At 36.9% G+C, this 13,920-nt stretch overlaps 1 protein-coding gene across 2 annotated transcripts in view; it reads left to right on the top strand.

Annotated features, from left to right (window-relative positions):
* LOC132113633 (vascular endothelial growth factor receptor kdr-like) overlaps positions 1-13,920 on the top strand; it is a 40,085-nt gene that overhangs the window by 21,564 nt on the left and 4,601 nt on the right. The window contains exons 14-26 of one of the 2 annotated variants that reach the window (XM_059521490.1): positions 548-694; positions 841-966; positions 1,914-2,020; positions 2,430-2,565; positions 3,253-3,357; positions 5,152-5,265; positions 5,374-5,462; positions 5,554-5,707; positions 6,268-6,365; positions 6,931-7,053; positions 7,452-7,563; positions 9,620-9,719; positions 11,874-11,979. In XM_059521490.1, coding sequence (XP_059377473.1) covers positions 548-694; positions 841-966; positions 1,914-2,020; positions 2,430-2,565; positions 3,253-3,357; positions 5,152-5,265; positions 5,374-5,462; positions 5,554-5,707; positions 6,268-6,365; positions 6,931-7,053; positions 7,452-7,563; positions 9,620-9,719; positions 11,874-11,979 — 1,517 coding nt within the window. The remainder of the gene's footprint in view (positions 1-547; positions 695-840; positions 967-1,913; positions 2,021-2,429; positions 2,566-3,252; positions 3,358-5,151; positions 5,266-5,373; positions 5,463-5,553; positions 5,708-6,267; positions 6,366-6,930; positions 7,054-7,451; positions 7,564-9,619; positions 9,720-11,873; positions 11,980-13,920) is intronic. The other variant, XM_059521489.1, reaches the window with a different exon arrangement.

Below are 13,920 nucleotides of genomic sequence, written 5' to 3'. Positions count from 1 at the left end.
ATGGCCATAGTGCATGAATCTCAGGAAGAGTTGTTATCGTTATACTTGGAGTTTTATGATTAGTAGCATGTATGGTTGCTTAATAATTAGTGTAATTAAATGCAATGCATATACAATAAATTCTAATGTATAATATCAAAATTAAATGTATTACCAAATATACATTTATAAGAAAAATAATACAATAATTGAAATCATCCAGTCCAGTTGTTTATATAAATTGGCATTTATTAAATGTAATTCCTTATACAAATACAGTTGTACAGTTGTTAACTCAAAGTAATTTACAAACAATTTATTATATTTATCTATTAAATGAATTTTTTATCTTTTATGCATATATTTAATTGGTGATACTTTACAGTAAGGTTCCATTAGTTAATGTTAGGTAATGTATTAACTAATATGTACAAACAATACATTATGACACTATTTATTCATCTTTGTTAATGTTAATGAAAATAACATTCACTGTCATTCATTGTTAGTTTATAGAAGTGTGGTATGTTAATGAGAACAATGTGTAACTCTCCATTGTCTGACACAGAGAGACAAAGGCCCACGCTGAAGCAGAATCTGACTGATCAGGATGTGAACAGCAGCAGCACGCTGATTCTGTCCTGCTTAGCTGAGGGTGTGCCAAAACCAGGTATCAAATGGTACAAAGACAAGACTCCTGTCACAGAGGGACCAGGTGAGAAAGCAGTAAATGGGTTTTTCTACGGTCACAAGTGATCAGTTATTTTATAGTGACTTTATATGTAGATCCTTTTATCAGGGATCTAGATCTTTCTGGATCTGTTCTGTTTTATATGGTGTACCTTTTTATAATGCTCTCAGGTATCACTCTAAAAGATGGCGTTCTGGTCATTGAGAGGGTGAAGAAGTATGATGAGGGCATTTATGAATGTCGTGCCAGCAATGATGGAGGGGATGCAATAACCAGTGCGGTCATTACTGTAGTGGGTAAGTACCTAGATGATGACCAACTCTTCACTTGCCTTTACTTCTTTATTCATCATTCATATTATAGGAAAGAATTAATAACTCCAACAGTTAATAACTGTGCAAATTGTCCTGTTATAAGACTTTCACTTCAATTCTGACATTGTGAAGATGATTCAAAATCTCGTAAGCACTGCTCTCAAAGTTTCCATATAGTAATGTAAACAGTACAAATAGCCTTTTTTGGCCAAACTTTAAATAACTATTGAATGAGAATGACAGGCTGCCAGGAATACCATGCAAATTCCTAAAATTCCCATAAAATTATTTTTAGTTAAAGTCAGGGAGTTGACTTCTTCATAGTCTTTAAGGATATTCAGTAATGACCAATGAGAAATGTCTTTAAAGAAGGAGAGGGTTTGAATTTCAAAAGGACCTTTCCAAAAAAAGTTCTTGTCCCTGCACCCCTCAAAGCCAACTGCAACACTCATCTCAGTAGTGAAATGCAGTTTCACAAAAAAAAACAGGCTTGACTTGATTTAACAAACCCAAGCCAAACACATTAACTTAAAGAGAGCAGAGTGTGCTTTTAATTCTTTCTCCTTCCTCTTTTGGAAATAAAAACATATTTTGCTGTATATTGTATGTGAACACTGAATACATGATAAAAGTGAGTGAGTGGAACACTGCACAGACAGTGTGTCAGATCAGAATCAAATTTACTGTAGGGCAAAGGCAGAAAGTAGCATGGCATGATAAATCCAGTTTACAATGTGAAATGTGGTTTTGTATTTGATATACTTGGTATGTGACTACATGTAGAAATATTATTAAAAACATGATTATCTGTGCAGATAAAATTTGTTAGACAAAAGCATTGTGTTGTTAAATATTTATTAGATAAAATCACTGTGATGAATATGGTACACATGGTTCTTTAATTGAAAACACGTTGTTTCCGCATTCAGGAGAAGAGAGTAAACCAAATATTGAGTTGATCATTTTAGTGTCTACTGGAGCAGCGGCAACATTTCTTTGGATAATGCTTATTCTCTTTATCCGTAAAATAAGAAAGGTAAGGACTTGACTCTAACTATATGTAAACTGTAACTGAACTACTGTAGGAGTTTTACAAACAAGTCTCTTATGATTACAGTATAAAAACTCTTACAGTTAAAATATCTTATTACTATTTTATTTATTAAATTTTTTTTACATAATTTATTTCTGTGATTTCTGTCATTACTCCAGACTTTTGTGATGTTTATTCTAAAAATGCTATGTTCGACAGTGCACACTAATGCTTATGTAACATGCGGTCTTGATTTGTCGTTTTATTTTTGTTACTTAGTCATGGTCTTCTCTCAAATCTCTTAATGATCTCATACCCAACAGTCATGCAGTTACATAGGAAGAATTACAGAACCCTGTTCTATTTTTTTTAAACATTTATTTACAAACTTAGATTTATTTATTTCTACCAGCCAAGTTCAGCAGATTTAAAGACAGGGTACCTGTCCATCATCATGGATCCTGACCAGATGCCCCTTGATGAGCAGTGTGATCGTCTGCCCTATGACAGCAACAAATGGGAGTTTCCCAGAGACCGCCTCAGACTCGGTGAGTTCAAAGAGCATTTTCATTCACTTTTACTAACTAACAATTCAGATTTACATCTGAGAGCAATGTAAACAAGAATGAACTCAAGACCTTCCTAACTCAAAATATCTTCTTTCATAGCTCAGGAGACTCATTAGAGATATTATGCTTCATTTAGGTGTTGACTTTTCCTCATATGTTTCTCTTAAAATGCCTTTGGACAAATAAAAATAGCCACAACTTAGATAATTGCTGTCATAAAGTATAGAACAATAAAATCAATATAGATAGCATAGCTCATACAACTTAGTTTTGGAAGAAATTGATGTAAAATGATAAATTTCACATTGAAGTCTCTTTCTTATGGGACTAAACATGTAAAGAGCCATAAAATACAAAGACAAACCTTTCCATACACAGCTCAACACAACTGGCTCTTTCTGCTCCTTAATTGCCTTAATCTTCAGGCCTATTGTTTGAGAACGGTGGGCATCAGGGTTGTTATGCCATTATATATCAGCAAGCCGATTTTGTCATTCAGTCTTGCTCCATGAATTCTCAGTGGAGGGTCAGTAAAGCAGTCCCAACCTCTGCAGGCTGTTTTAATTACAGCCTCACATCTTTTCTGACAGGGCATCCTGCCTGATTTATGAGCCCCAGGACATGGCTAGCTCATGGAGATTCTCTCTCTCTTTCTCTCCCTAACAGGTAAAACTGTGGGCCATGGAGCATTTGGAAAAGTTGTAGAGGCCTCTGCATTTGGCATAGACAAGATTTCTACTTGCAAAACGGTGGCAGTGAAAATGCTGAAAGGTATTTGTGATCTATGTTTCAATGTTCTCCAAAAGCAAATGACAAATTACAGTTTGAGTTGAAAGTTAAAGAGAAAAATCTAAATTGACATGCAGCGTTATGGCAGTGTTGAATACACACTGATCCAGTATATTGAATGCAAATGTAAATCAGATATTGAAAACAGAAGTCTATAGTGGATCTTTTGTATGAAGATAATTGGCAGCTCTTCAGAATATTGCATTTTGCATGTGATAGTCCACAGATATAAAACCTTGGACAACAGCTTACGTACGTGAAGTGAATGTGCCAATACTCACTTAGCATTTATCAATGAACAGATGTTTCTTAGATCACACTGAACCAGAACCATGTAATGTGTTTGCTATTTTATTGCTTACTTGCAAAATGTCTGCTGTAATACAACAGTATTGAATCAACACAGGGAATTTGTGTTATGCATTCAAGTAAACAAATATTTAGGACTGTATCCTCTTGAATTGGTTTAAACTCTGGCTGTCTGGTCAGCTGGCTGCAGTGTTTGTTTAGTGATGGTGCGTTCTTGCAGAGTAATGAGCGCCGCTCTGGTGGTGGTGTTTTGTCTGTTCTTGATGGTGATAAATCTGTCAACTTGTGTTTTTCCACTAATGCTATTACATCTGTCATCCCTGTGCATTAGACATAGAACTCTAGTAAGAATGATGCCTCCCTATGCACCACAGGTCACCTCTTAATAAAAAGTTCCCTTCATTTAAATCCCTTCAAATTATTAAATGTACTGCCTTCACACATTTTATTTCCAAATTATAATGTGGCCCTGCTAAACAAGCTGTCAGTGTTTCATTATTTGCATGTTTTTTCATCACCCAAAACTCTAAAAATGTAAAATGCAAAAGAAAAATTGGTCTGTCCTTCATGCTTGTTTCATACCTTCTTCTACTTTGAAACAAGGAGCGCCAATATTCCTCTCAGTAAAAGTCACTGTGTGGTGTCTTTGGTATGAATCTTGTACGAATTATTGTTCTACATCAAACATAGCTCTCCTGTGTCAAATTGATGGGTCTAAAAGACAGGACACCTGACGTGTTAAAACAACAGCCCACAGTCTGACTTCATGACCTCATAAGGTCACCAGGATAGTGTTCCTGACCACATATTTCCCTAGAATGATGTACAAACTACAGAGAAACTGAAAAAACATTGTTTCTATTTCTCTCGTTCAAATCCTTTAGACAGTTTATAACAATGTTTCCGCCAGATCTGCGCACTATAATTTATGATGTGCATTAGGTTGTCTGTTCAAGTTGTGTGAACCCCTTGATTATCAAAGTGCTGCTCAAAAAGTTTTTGTTGGTATGATTTAATTTTTGCCCATTTTTATTTATATGACAATTATGATACATGATATAATACAAACTTTTGTTAATATTAAACTTATGTAATGTAATACATTTTAGATATGTGCGATATGTAGATATGTGTGTTTATTGAACAAAAATATTAATGTATAGATTATCTATATTTATACAGATAAATTGTATTCTTTGTATCCAAAAAAAAAAAAAAGTTTAGCATTTTAAATATCAAGTCACATTTATGTCAAGAAGATATTGACAGAACATTTTATATCCATTGGAAACAATGGTAACTGTAATTGAAAGGTCCGCCTTTTGTCAGGAGTCCTGAATTATAAATCATGCTTGAGTCCTTCGCCACAAAAACATGCATTTTCCTAACATTCCAAACAAAAATCCTTTCCGATCATGTAAGACACTCCATTAATTCGTTGTCCCTCTTATCCTCTCCACTCAACAGCGGGAGCTACAAATAACGAGTGGAGAGCTTTAATGTCTGAACTGAAGATTCTGATCCATATTGGTCATCATCTCAACGTGGTCAATCTGCTCGGAGCCTGCACAAAGCGTGGAGGTTAGAGGAAGCTGACAGAGAGAATTCAACCATGCTGATATGAGAACTTTGTAACATTTTCTAAAACTTTTTCCTCTCTGTTTTTACATTTGTTTGGTGTACGCTCAGATCCGCTAATGATCATCGTGGAATACTGCAAGTATGGAAATCTTTCCAACTACTTGAGAAGTAGGAGGGGTGACTTTGTGGTTTGCAAAGTAAGCAGTAAAGTCTCTTGTTCATTTAAGCAGTGATTTGACATGATGACACATGATATTGACCCGGAATGTATGCTGATAACATCCACAGTCTCAGGACGATAAGGCTCTGCATTCCAGCTCTGGGTGTGATCTGAGCGAGCTCATAAAGCACAGGTTGGAGAGCATGGCCAGCACCGGAAGTTCAGCCAGCTCCGGCTTCATTGAAGATAAGAGCTACTGTGACTCGGAGGAAGAGGAGGAAGGTAGCGACTTAGTGTCTTCCTTCCCTTCTCCCCTCCTCCCTCTCAACCCCTCACCTCCACCCCACCCTCTCTGCTCTTAAGGCTACACTGATTGTTTTTTCCCCTTCAGTCTGATAGGTGACTTCCTCAGGCATTCATAAATACAACTGATATTTTGTACGAGCCACTGTCACCCACTGCGTGCAGAGCTAGTCTGCTGTGGGCACATTGGGTCGTGCTGTCCCATGCTGGTTATTTCTGGTTTGATAAACTGTTTAATCAGGTGGATGATCCACCCACAAGCCTCTCACTTGAGTATCAATGACAAAGTGCACGTCGCAGTCTTCATCTTAAAAAAGAAGTCACATTTCATTGTCTCCCTATTGGATGTGTGATATTATGAAAGCAAAAATATTACAACTTTATTAAGGGTTTGAAAGAGGATCCAAAATTTCACAGATTTGTAGTAAAACAGATTCTTGGAAATTCTTTTTCCTTTTCCTTTTTTTCTGCCTTCCAACACTTGCATAACAAAACAATGGTTTTGATTTAGCTAATACCCTTTTACCCTTTTCTTGCAGAGCAAGAGGATTTGTATAAGAAAGTGCTCACTCTGGAAGACTTGATTTGCTACAGCTTTCAAGTGGCTAAAGGCATGGAGTTCTTGGCTTCAAGAAAAGTAAGAATCACACTTTCTCTGGATTCCATGACAAATAGCTCTAACCCTTGCAATGAATCATTGTATTCTTAGTTTGTAATGGCAGGCCATTAAAATACCAATTTCCTTTTTAAATAATTTTCTGGCTCTTCTGGTTTTACATTAGTAATCAATCTCTGTATTTTGGCAACACTTTGAGAAGCTTGTCTAAAACTCCAGAATATGAAAACCCAAATTACTTTATTTATCCAACACATTCACACACATCCAGCAGATGAGATTAATTGCCACATATTAAGATGTGGTTTAGCATACGTCATTTAATCTCATCTCAGGTCAGAGGTTCCCCGATGGCAGTTCCATATGTTTTACATTATCACAGCTTTTCATCATGTGCTTCATCTGACAGCGTAATGCCACACATGGTTCAAATAAGACACAAAACACATCTTCACTACAATCCCTTTCCCTGGTCAAGACACTGAGAGTAGAAAGAATAAACAATTATATCTTGCTATTACAATAATCTGATAGATTAAGTTTTGTAGATCATAATGTAATAGGATCTCTCTTTTACTTCTACAAGTGTATTCACCGCGATCTGGCCGCACGTAACATCCTGTTGTCTGAAAACAACGTAGTAAAGATTTGCGATTTTGGACTTGCAAGAGATGTATACAAGGACCCAGACTATGTCCGCAAAGGAGACGTAAGTGTGGAAGATTCTCCAATTATTTCATATCGGTCATGGATACATGTTGCAGACAGGCTGTGTAATGTGCACAGTGTTTCAAAACTACTTAGTGTGATGGACACAAAGGATAACAGTCCAAAAACCACAGACACTGTGAATATTCATCTGGAAAAAGATCAAATGTTTCTGTTAATGCCAAGAGTCTTTGGCATGCTGTTAGTCATTTTATAAGCCCTAATAATATTATTCTGGTCAAAGGATGTTTTCTTGTGGTCAAGTGTGAGCCAAGACGTCACACAGATTATATTATCAAATAGACAGCATTGTATAAGCTACACTTTGTTGAACTGAATTTAATATTGGGAGTTGTTCCTTTACAGGTGAGAGTAAAATGGACTGCTTCTCTTTTTTAGGCCAGACTTCCCTTAAAGTGGATGGCTCCAGAGGCAATATTTGACAAGACCTATACCACTCAGAGTGATGTGTGGTCTTTTGGAGTACTTATGTGGGAGATCTTCTCTCTTGGTAAATACCATCACTGTCTTAAAAGCATAACTCACATTCCTTTTAATTCACCTTTTCATTGGAGACACACACAGCACTGTTGCAACGCTCCAGGAACTTGTAGTAATTAAAAGAGTTTAAAATACTCTCTAATGTTTTATTTTATATTGTCTGTTAACACAAACAATCTTGATGTAATATTTAGGGGAGATTCGATTATGAAACGATCAAAGTAATAATTTCAAGCTTTTATGAATTCAGGCATTCAGTTCTTGGAACAGTGTTTTCTGCTCTGATGTTTTCCGTGAAACGAAGTGTTGGCTTTTCCTTCCTTTCTTCTATATAGACGTCTCTAAGAATTTGTTTGTTTGCTTTACTGGTTCTTTGCATTTTACACCAACATAAAAAGCCCAGACAGGATTCAGCACCCATTTCACAGTTAAACACATGAAGTACGAAAGCAACTCAGCACATGCTGTGCTTCATCATTTAAATGGAAATAAAACGAACATGAGGGTACTCAATCAAAGACACCTGGCACAAACCAGGCTGCTCATGAAGTGCCCTGCGCTATCAACCTCCTCCAGATGTGGAGGGCAATAACTGTCAGCTGCTGTTAAAATTTCCTTTGGGAACAAAAAGGATTGCGTTGTCAGCTTGAAAAAAAAAATGCTATTTTCATTCCACTAGTGCAACAACATCTGTGAACTTCAATGGTGTGTTTTTTAATCTTAAATAAAGGTTGGAAAACAGGAGAAATCATCTTCCATTTGATCAGGTTTCAAACTGGAAATGTAGTTAGCAGGCAGCATTTAATGAAAACGTACTACAACCTTTAATGGTTTATTGTACAGTGTCGCTTTGGCACCTTTCTCATTAAAGGCTATGAGCAAACAACTTTAATGTGACCATTTGTATATATATGTATTTAAAAAAAATTCATTACAAATTTCTTTAAGACGATTACCAGGGCCCGGCGAGGGAGAGGGAACCCAAATGCGACTTCTATGGAGGGGAAACCAGTAATAGTGTAGAAATAAAAAATGTTGCAGAATTTTGCATTATAACTTTTTCATAATAACATCAAACATCATAACACAATGCAAAGTTTTTCACAATACTAAGTAACTAACATTCTAGATTATTAAGTGGTTTCAGACTTTTGCACCCTCATATTAATGCATTTTTAAAGATTTTCCTTTTAAATGCATGTTGAATGAACTAGAAACAACAGTAAAATTTCCCCAGATTTATATTCACACTTAATGCAATGAACTTTGTGGGAAAATAGTAGGCCATCATTTTGCATGTTAAAATAAAGCAACATTCAGGAAAACACAATATAAATAATCCATCAGTGATATTGAAGGAATAGGATCTTAACTGATGACTCTTAGCTGTCACAACCATTGAGCTTCAGTGATTTAAGTTGGTGTCAAATAGACTAACATGAAAAGTTTAGAAAAATTATTATTGCTACTTGATAGTATCCAGGGGAGAAACATTTGCACTGCACCCAAAGTACACTCTCATGTTTTGTGTTGTGGAATTGAATTTCTTATTCCTGTTTTTCTTGGCACTCCACATCTACTGCACTCTTTTCCCAAAGTTGCAGGAGATTTTCAAGTGCTGTTAATGTATTTGTTTTTAATGACTACCCAATCTATGTCTGAGGGGGGTTTAGATCATTGTTTAGTGAAAAATTTACCTTTTCTAAGATCTGTTATGATCCGCATATTTTAGTGGTTATCAGTTATTATTAAAAGGATTTAAGTCAAGTAAATGAAAATATTTTTTCATGAATCATGGTTTTTGCAAGTGTGCACCAAAGTCTCAACAGTCTCCAAATTCATGATGTCTTAATAATTGAGCGTTTCTGGAGAAAACAGCTTTGCACAGAAGTACAGTCAGATAGGCCCCACTGATGCTGATTGTGCAGAGGTCTTTCCATTGATCTCTCTGTGTTCCCAACCCACTTCACAGTTTAATGAGTTTCTTGTCAGACCCTTTGAAGTGGGCAGATCTCTATTTCATGGAAAAGTCTTGATAACCCCATTATTCTCTTTCTTCTCCCCAGGTGCCTCCCCTTACCCTGGCTTACACATTGATGAGGAATTCTGCTGCCGACTGAAGGAGGGCACCAGGATGAAAGCTCCTGAATATGCCTCCTCTGAAATGTAAGAGTCGCTCTGCTTGTGTCACTAATGTCAGGCAGTCCTGATTTGAAATTTGGGCCACTGTACCCAAAGTATACATGAAAACTACTATCTTTAAGGTATTTATTTTTAAAAAGTCTCTAAGTAAATTCCCTCTGTCTGATCCCAAGACTTTTAAACAAAAACAAATCTCACCTCTCTCTGTAACGCCCTTCAAAACTCTTTGGGGTTATTAGCTGAAATCTGCACTCTGGGGAAATAAAATCCTCTCCTATCGATACAGTTGAAATGATCAGAAATATCTCATTTAATTGCTTTGACACAAAACTGAAGCCTTAAATGGAAACATATCAATTATTCGCTGAGTAAAAGGAAAGGAGCAGCTTCTGATTGGAAGCTAGTTTATAGTGCAGCTGATGTGTGCTGGGGATCCATTACTGACTTACACCAATGCAGCTGAAACTCAAGCTCACATTAAAGGCTTCAGACTACCTAGGCAGCATGGGGTGGCCAAACACAGTGGCAGGGCCCCTGAGCATCAGACAGGGAAACCCATTGGCAAGATACTCCCATTGTGGTTACAGGTTTAGATTGCAAGCCAAACCTAAATCTGAACATTTTCAGATGTAACAAGATATGAGAGAAGGGGTCATGGTATCAGTTTTAAATGTGGAAAGGAAATGAAGCGGACAACTTCAGATTAGTGTTGGTTTTAAATGGGTGTGGAGAACTGAATCGCCTCAGTTTGAGAGAGAATATTCATTGCCTGTTCTCAATAACAACCCCTACTGCTGTCTATGAAGTGCTCTACTAAATCTTTGTTTCAAAACTATGGGCTGGTTCAGGGTGGTAATTTTTCATATCTGAAATTCTGTAACTATATCAAACCTACTGTCTCAAACATTGGGAAACCTGGACAGAGCACTTATGTGTAAAACATTGCATGTAATGCAAGTCTCACATTTGCAATCACACACACCAACTGAACATAACAAGAGGCCATTAAAGATGGTGATTGGAGATGACCTACAAAATAAAGTCCAGACCTCAGACCTGAATTGTATTTCACACTCATAAATACAGCCTTTCTGGTGACAAGTCCTCAAAACCCAAAAGTGTTTCCATTGAGCTTTAAAGAACTTGTCAATTAGCATTGCAGATATGGGTCAATTTAATATACTGTATCAGCTGTAGCACTGATAACACTGTTCTTCAAGAGAGCAGAGAATTTGATCAAGTTTAATGATGAACAGGTTTCCACTGTCCCACACTCGTTATTACTCAATACAATGAACTAAATGCTTTAGGCTGTCATTCATGTATTTTGCATTTCCATTTCCATAAGCGTGAGTATGATTTGAAAGGATATAAAACATCCTGGTGTTTCGTGGATTGCAGAGGAACCACCATTCACCATTTTTCTGGACTTCCTGTTAGTTTAAGGAGAGCTCCATCTGGATTCATTAAAACAACAAGTCCTGCTAATCTCCTTCACAGCCCATGAGAAGCATACCTCCTCTCTGATCACTAACATATTCAAGCCCAGATGGATATATTAGTTGATTAGCATAAGGAAGTAATGAGTCATCAGCTAGTACAGTAGTTTTTCCATACTCCAAACTGCACAGTGTTGTGCTAATCAGACAGGATCAGAGAGTTTCATGGGTAACAGGCTTTATTTATATAAGGACCTGTGAGGGCAATATCATAGTATAAACAGGATACAGCTCAATCATCATCAGTGATCATTTACTTGAATGCCTGCTCAGTGCATTGACGCCCCAGAGTTTCACAACTGAAACTTAGCCTTTAGATAAATGAAACCATTATAGGCCACTGCAAAGTCCAAAAAAGGACCCCAGACGTCCCTTGTGGAGAAAGATGCTGACAGCTTGTGTAGAGCAGGAGGAAGTTCCTCTCAACACAAACTCTCACCCTGAGAACGGTGCAATGAAAACACCCAGCCTCGCTCCTTGTGTCACGCATCGAATATTATTGATGACTGTAAATAATTGGATAAGCCGGATTTGTAGACTAACTTAGAGGTCAAGGCACAGGGTGTAATTCATGAGGGTTTGTGTAGCTGCTGAAGAATTGCAATTTATGGTTATGGTGTATTAATCACTCTGAATGTTCAAAGGAAGTTCTTTAACATATGCATGTTTCTGTCCATAGATATCAAACCATGTTAGAATGCTGGCATGGAGAACCATCCAAGAGGCCCACTTTCACAGAGCTGGTAGAGAGGCTAGGAGATCTGCTACAAGCTAGTGTACAGCAGGTAAGAAAGTCTCATTCACTTCATTACATTGTATGCCTTACTCACAGACTTTATTTAAACGTTTAGTGTTTAAACACATAAAACTTATGGGATGAGAGATGCACTACCATTACACGGGCAAAACCATGTTAGCCTGTCACTGCAAACTGTGTTTAACAACTAGTCATAGAAAAAAGGTGAATATTTTATAAATGTGATGAATGGAAAGATGCTAAGCCAAAGTTTAAATCTAACCAAAATCCAGAGGAGATTGATGGACGGACTGCTGTTTGTGCGACACATCAACTATTGGTTTGTTGCGGATGTGTGTGTGGGATGCTATGTGTTGGACCAGGAATATTGCCAAGGCAGAGGTTCATTCCATGGGTGGTAAAGGAGAAGTGTACATGTCTCTGTGTGTGTGTTTGTTGGACTTCTTACAGCACATAACTTTTGCCATCTGTTCATGACTGTCTCTAGTGACTGTAAAGAAAATTTAAGACACGCAAAGTCCAGGGTCACAAATAATTCTAATATGCTGATTATTATTATCAATTTTGAAAACATTTGTGCAGCTTCATATTTAGTTACATTTTTTCAGGATTCTTTGATTAATATTTATTTGAAATTGGAATATTTTGTAAAATTCCAAATGTATTTATTCAGTTTAATGCGTCCTTTCTAAAAAAAAAAAAAATCTTTACCCTAAATGTTTGAATAGTAGGGTACAGTATGCTACAGCATAAAAATGTATTTATATACACATATCATTTATTCTCAATTAGGGGTGCACCGAAATTTCGGCCGCCGAAAGTTTTCGGCCGAAATGGCATTATCGGTTTCGGGCCGAAATAAAAAAAACAGCCGAAAACGTAAACCGAAAATGAATGTCACCCGCCCCTCCCATCCGTGCGCAAGCGAGGTTTCACTCACGGTCGAGCTGTTATCACGCGTCTGCCTATCAAAGATTAAGCATGTCAAAGGGCTGTCACAATCAAAAAAAGCTTGTCACAAAAGCTGCACAATCGATCGGACCAACCAACACAAGTTTCGAAAACGAAAACAGGGAATCGATTTTAACGGCCTTCTCTCAGAGCGCGTCCAGCTCGTCACTATACGCTCGCAGCGAACGCGCGTCACACAGCAACGGCAGGTTTTGACACACACACACACACACACACACACACACACACACAGAGCCTATTAGTGCATAATATCAATGTAGCCTTCAGTAATGTTTTTCATTGATGTTATGGCAGTCCACATTGCTGACTTGTGCGCGTCTCAAGCGCCCTCTTTACGTTCGCCCTAATGCCTGTTTAGTTGTATGTGGATTTGTCTATATTTGGCGTTGAAAAACGGATCAACGCCAAATATAGGCAATTTACTAACGATACTAACACTTTGCCTATGTCTCAAAAATCGAACAGGATTTTTTTTTCACAAAAGTGACAGCCCTATACGAGAGGACACCAAAGTTGCAATATGTAACATTTGTTCTGCAAAAATCTCCAAAATTGTGGATTTTTTTGCACAATTTTTAAAAAACTATTTTATTTGATGGAACATAAAACTTGAAGAATAATTATTATTTATATTTATTGTAAAAAATATTTTATGTTTTGTTATGTAACTGTTAATAAAAGTTTGATTATTATATTGTGATTTTTCAATTTAGATCCATTAAATCCAAGCAATATATATATACGTTTTTAAAAGAAGCCATTTTCGGCTTCAGTTTCGGTTTTCGGCCAAGTGCATCCTAAATTTTCGGTTTCGGCGCAGAATTTTCATTTCGGTGCATCACTATTCTCAATTACAAAGTCATACAAATTCTCATAGATATTCAAACAAGAGAAAAGTTAAGGTAAAAATCTACAATTTATGTTAAACATTTGATGGCGTAGTATGTTCCTTTAAATTCTTCTTAGGTCAAGAAGAAAGTAAGGAATGAATCTGATT

The sequence above is a fragment of the Carassius carassius genome, chromosome 33, assembly GCF_963082965.1.
Source record: "Carassius carassius chromosome 33, fCarCar2.1, whole genome shotgun sequence".
In the NCBI taxonomy this organism is placed as follows: Eukaryota; Metazoa; Chordata; class Actinopteri; order Cypriniformes; family Cyprinidae; genus Carassius; species Carassius carassius.
Note: the sequence above shows the minus strand (reverse complement) of the source record. Positions and strands in the feature narration are given on the sequence as shown.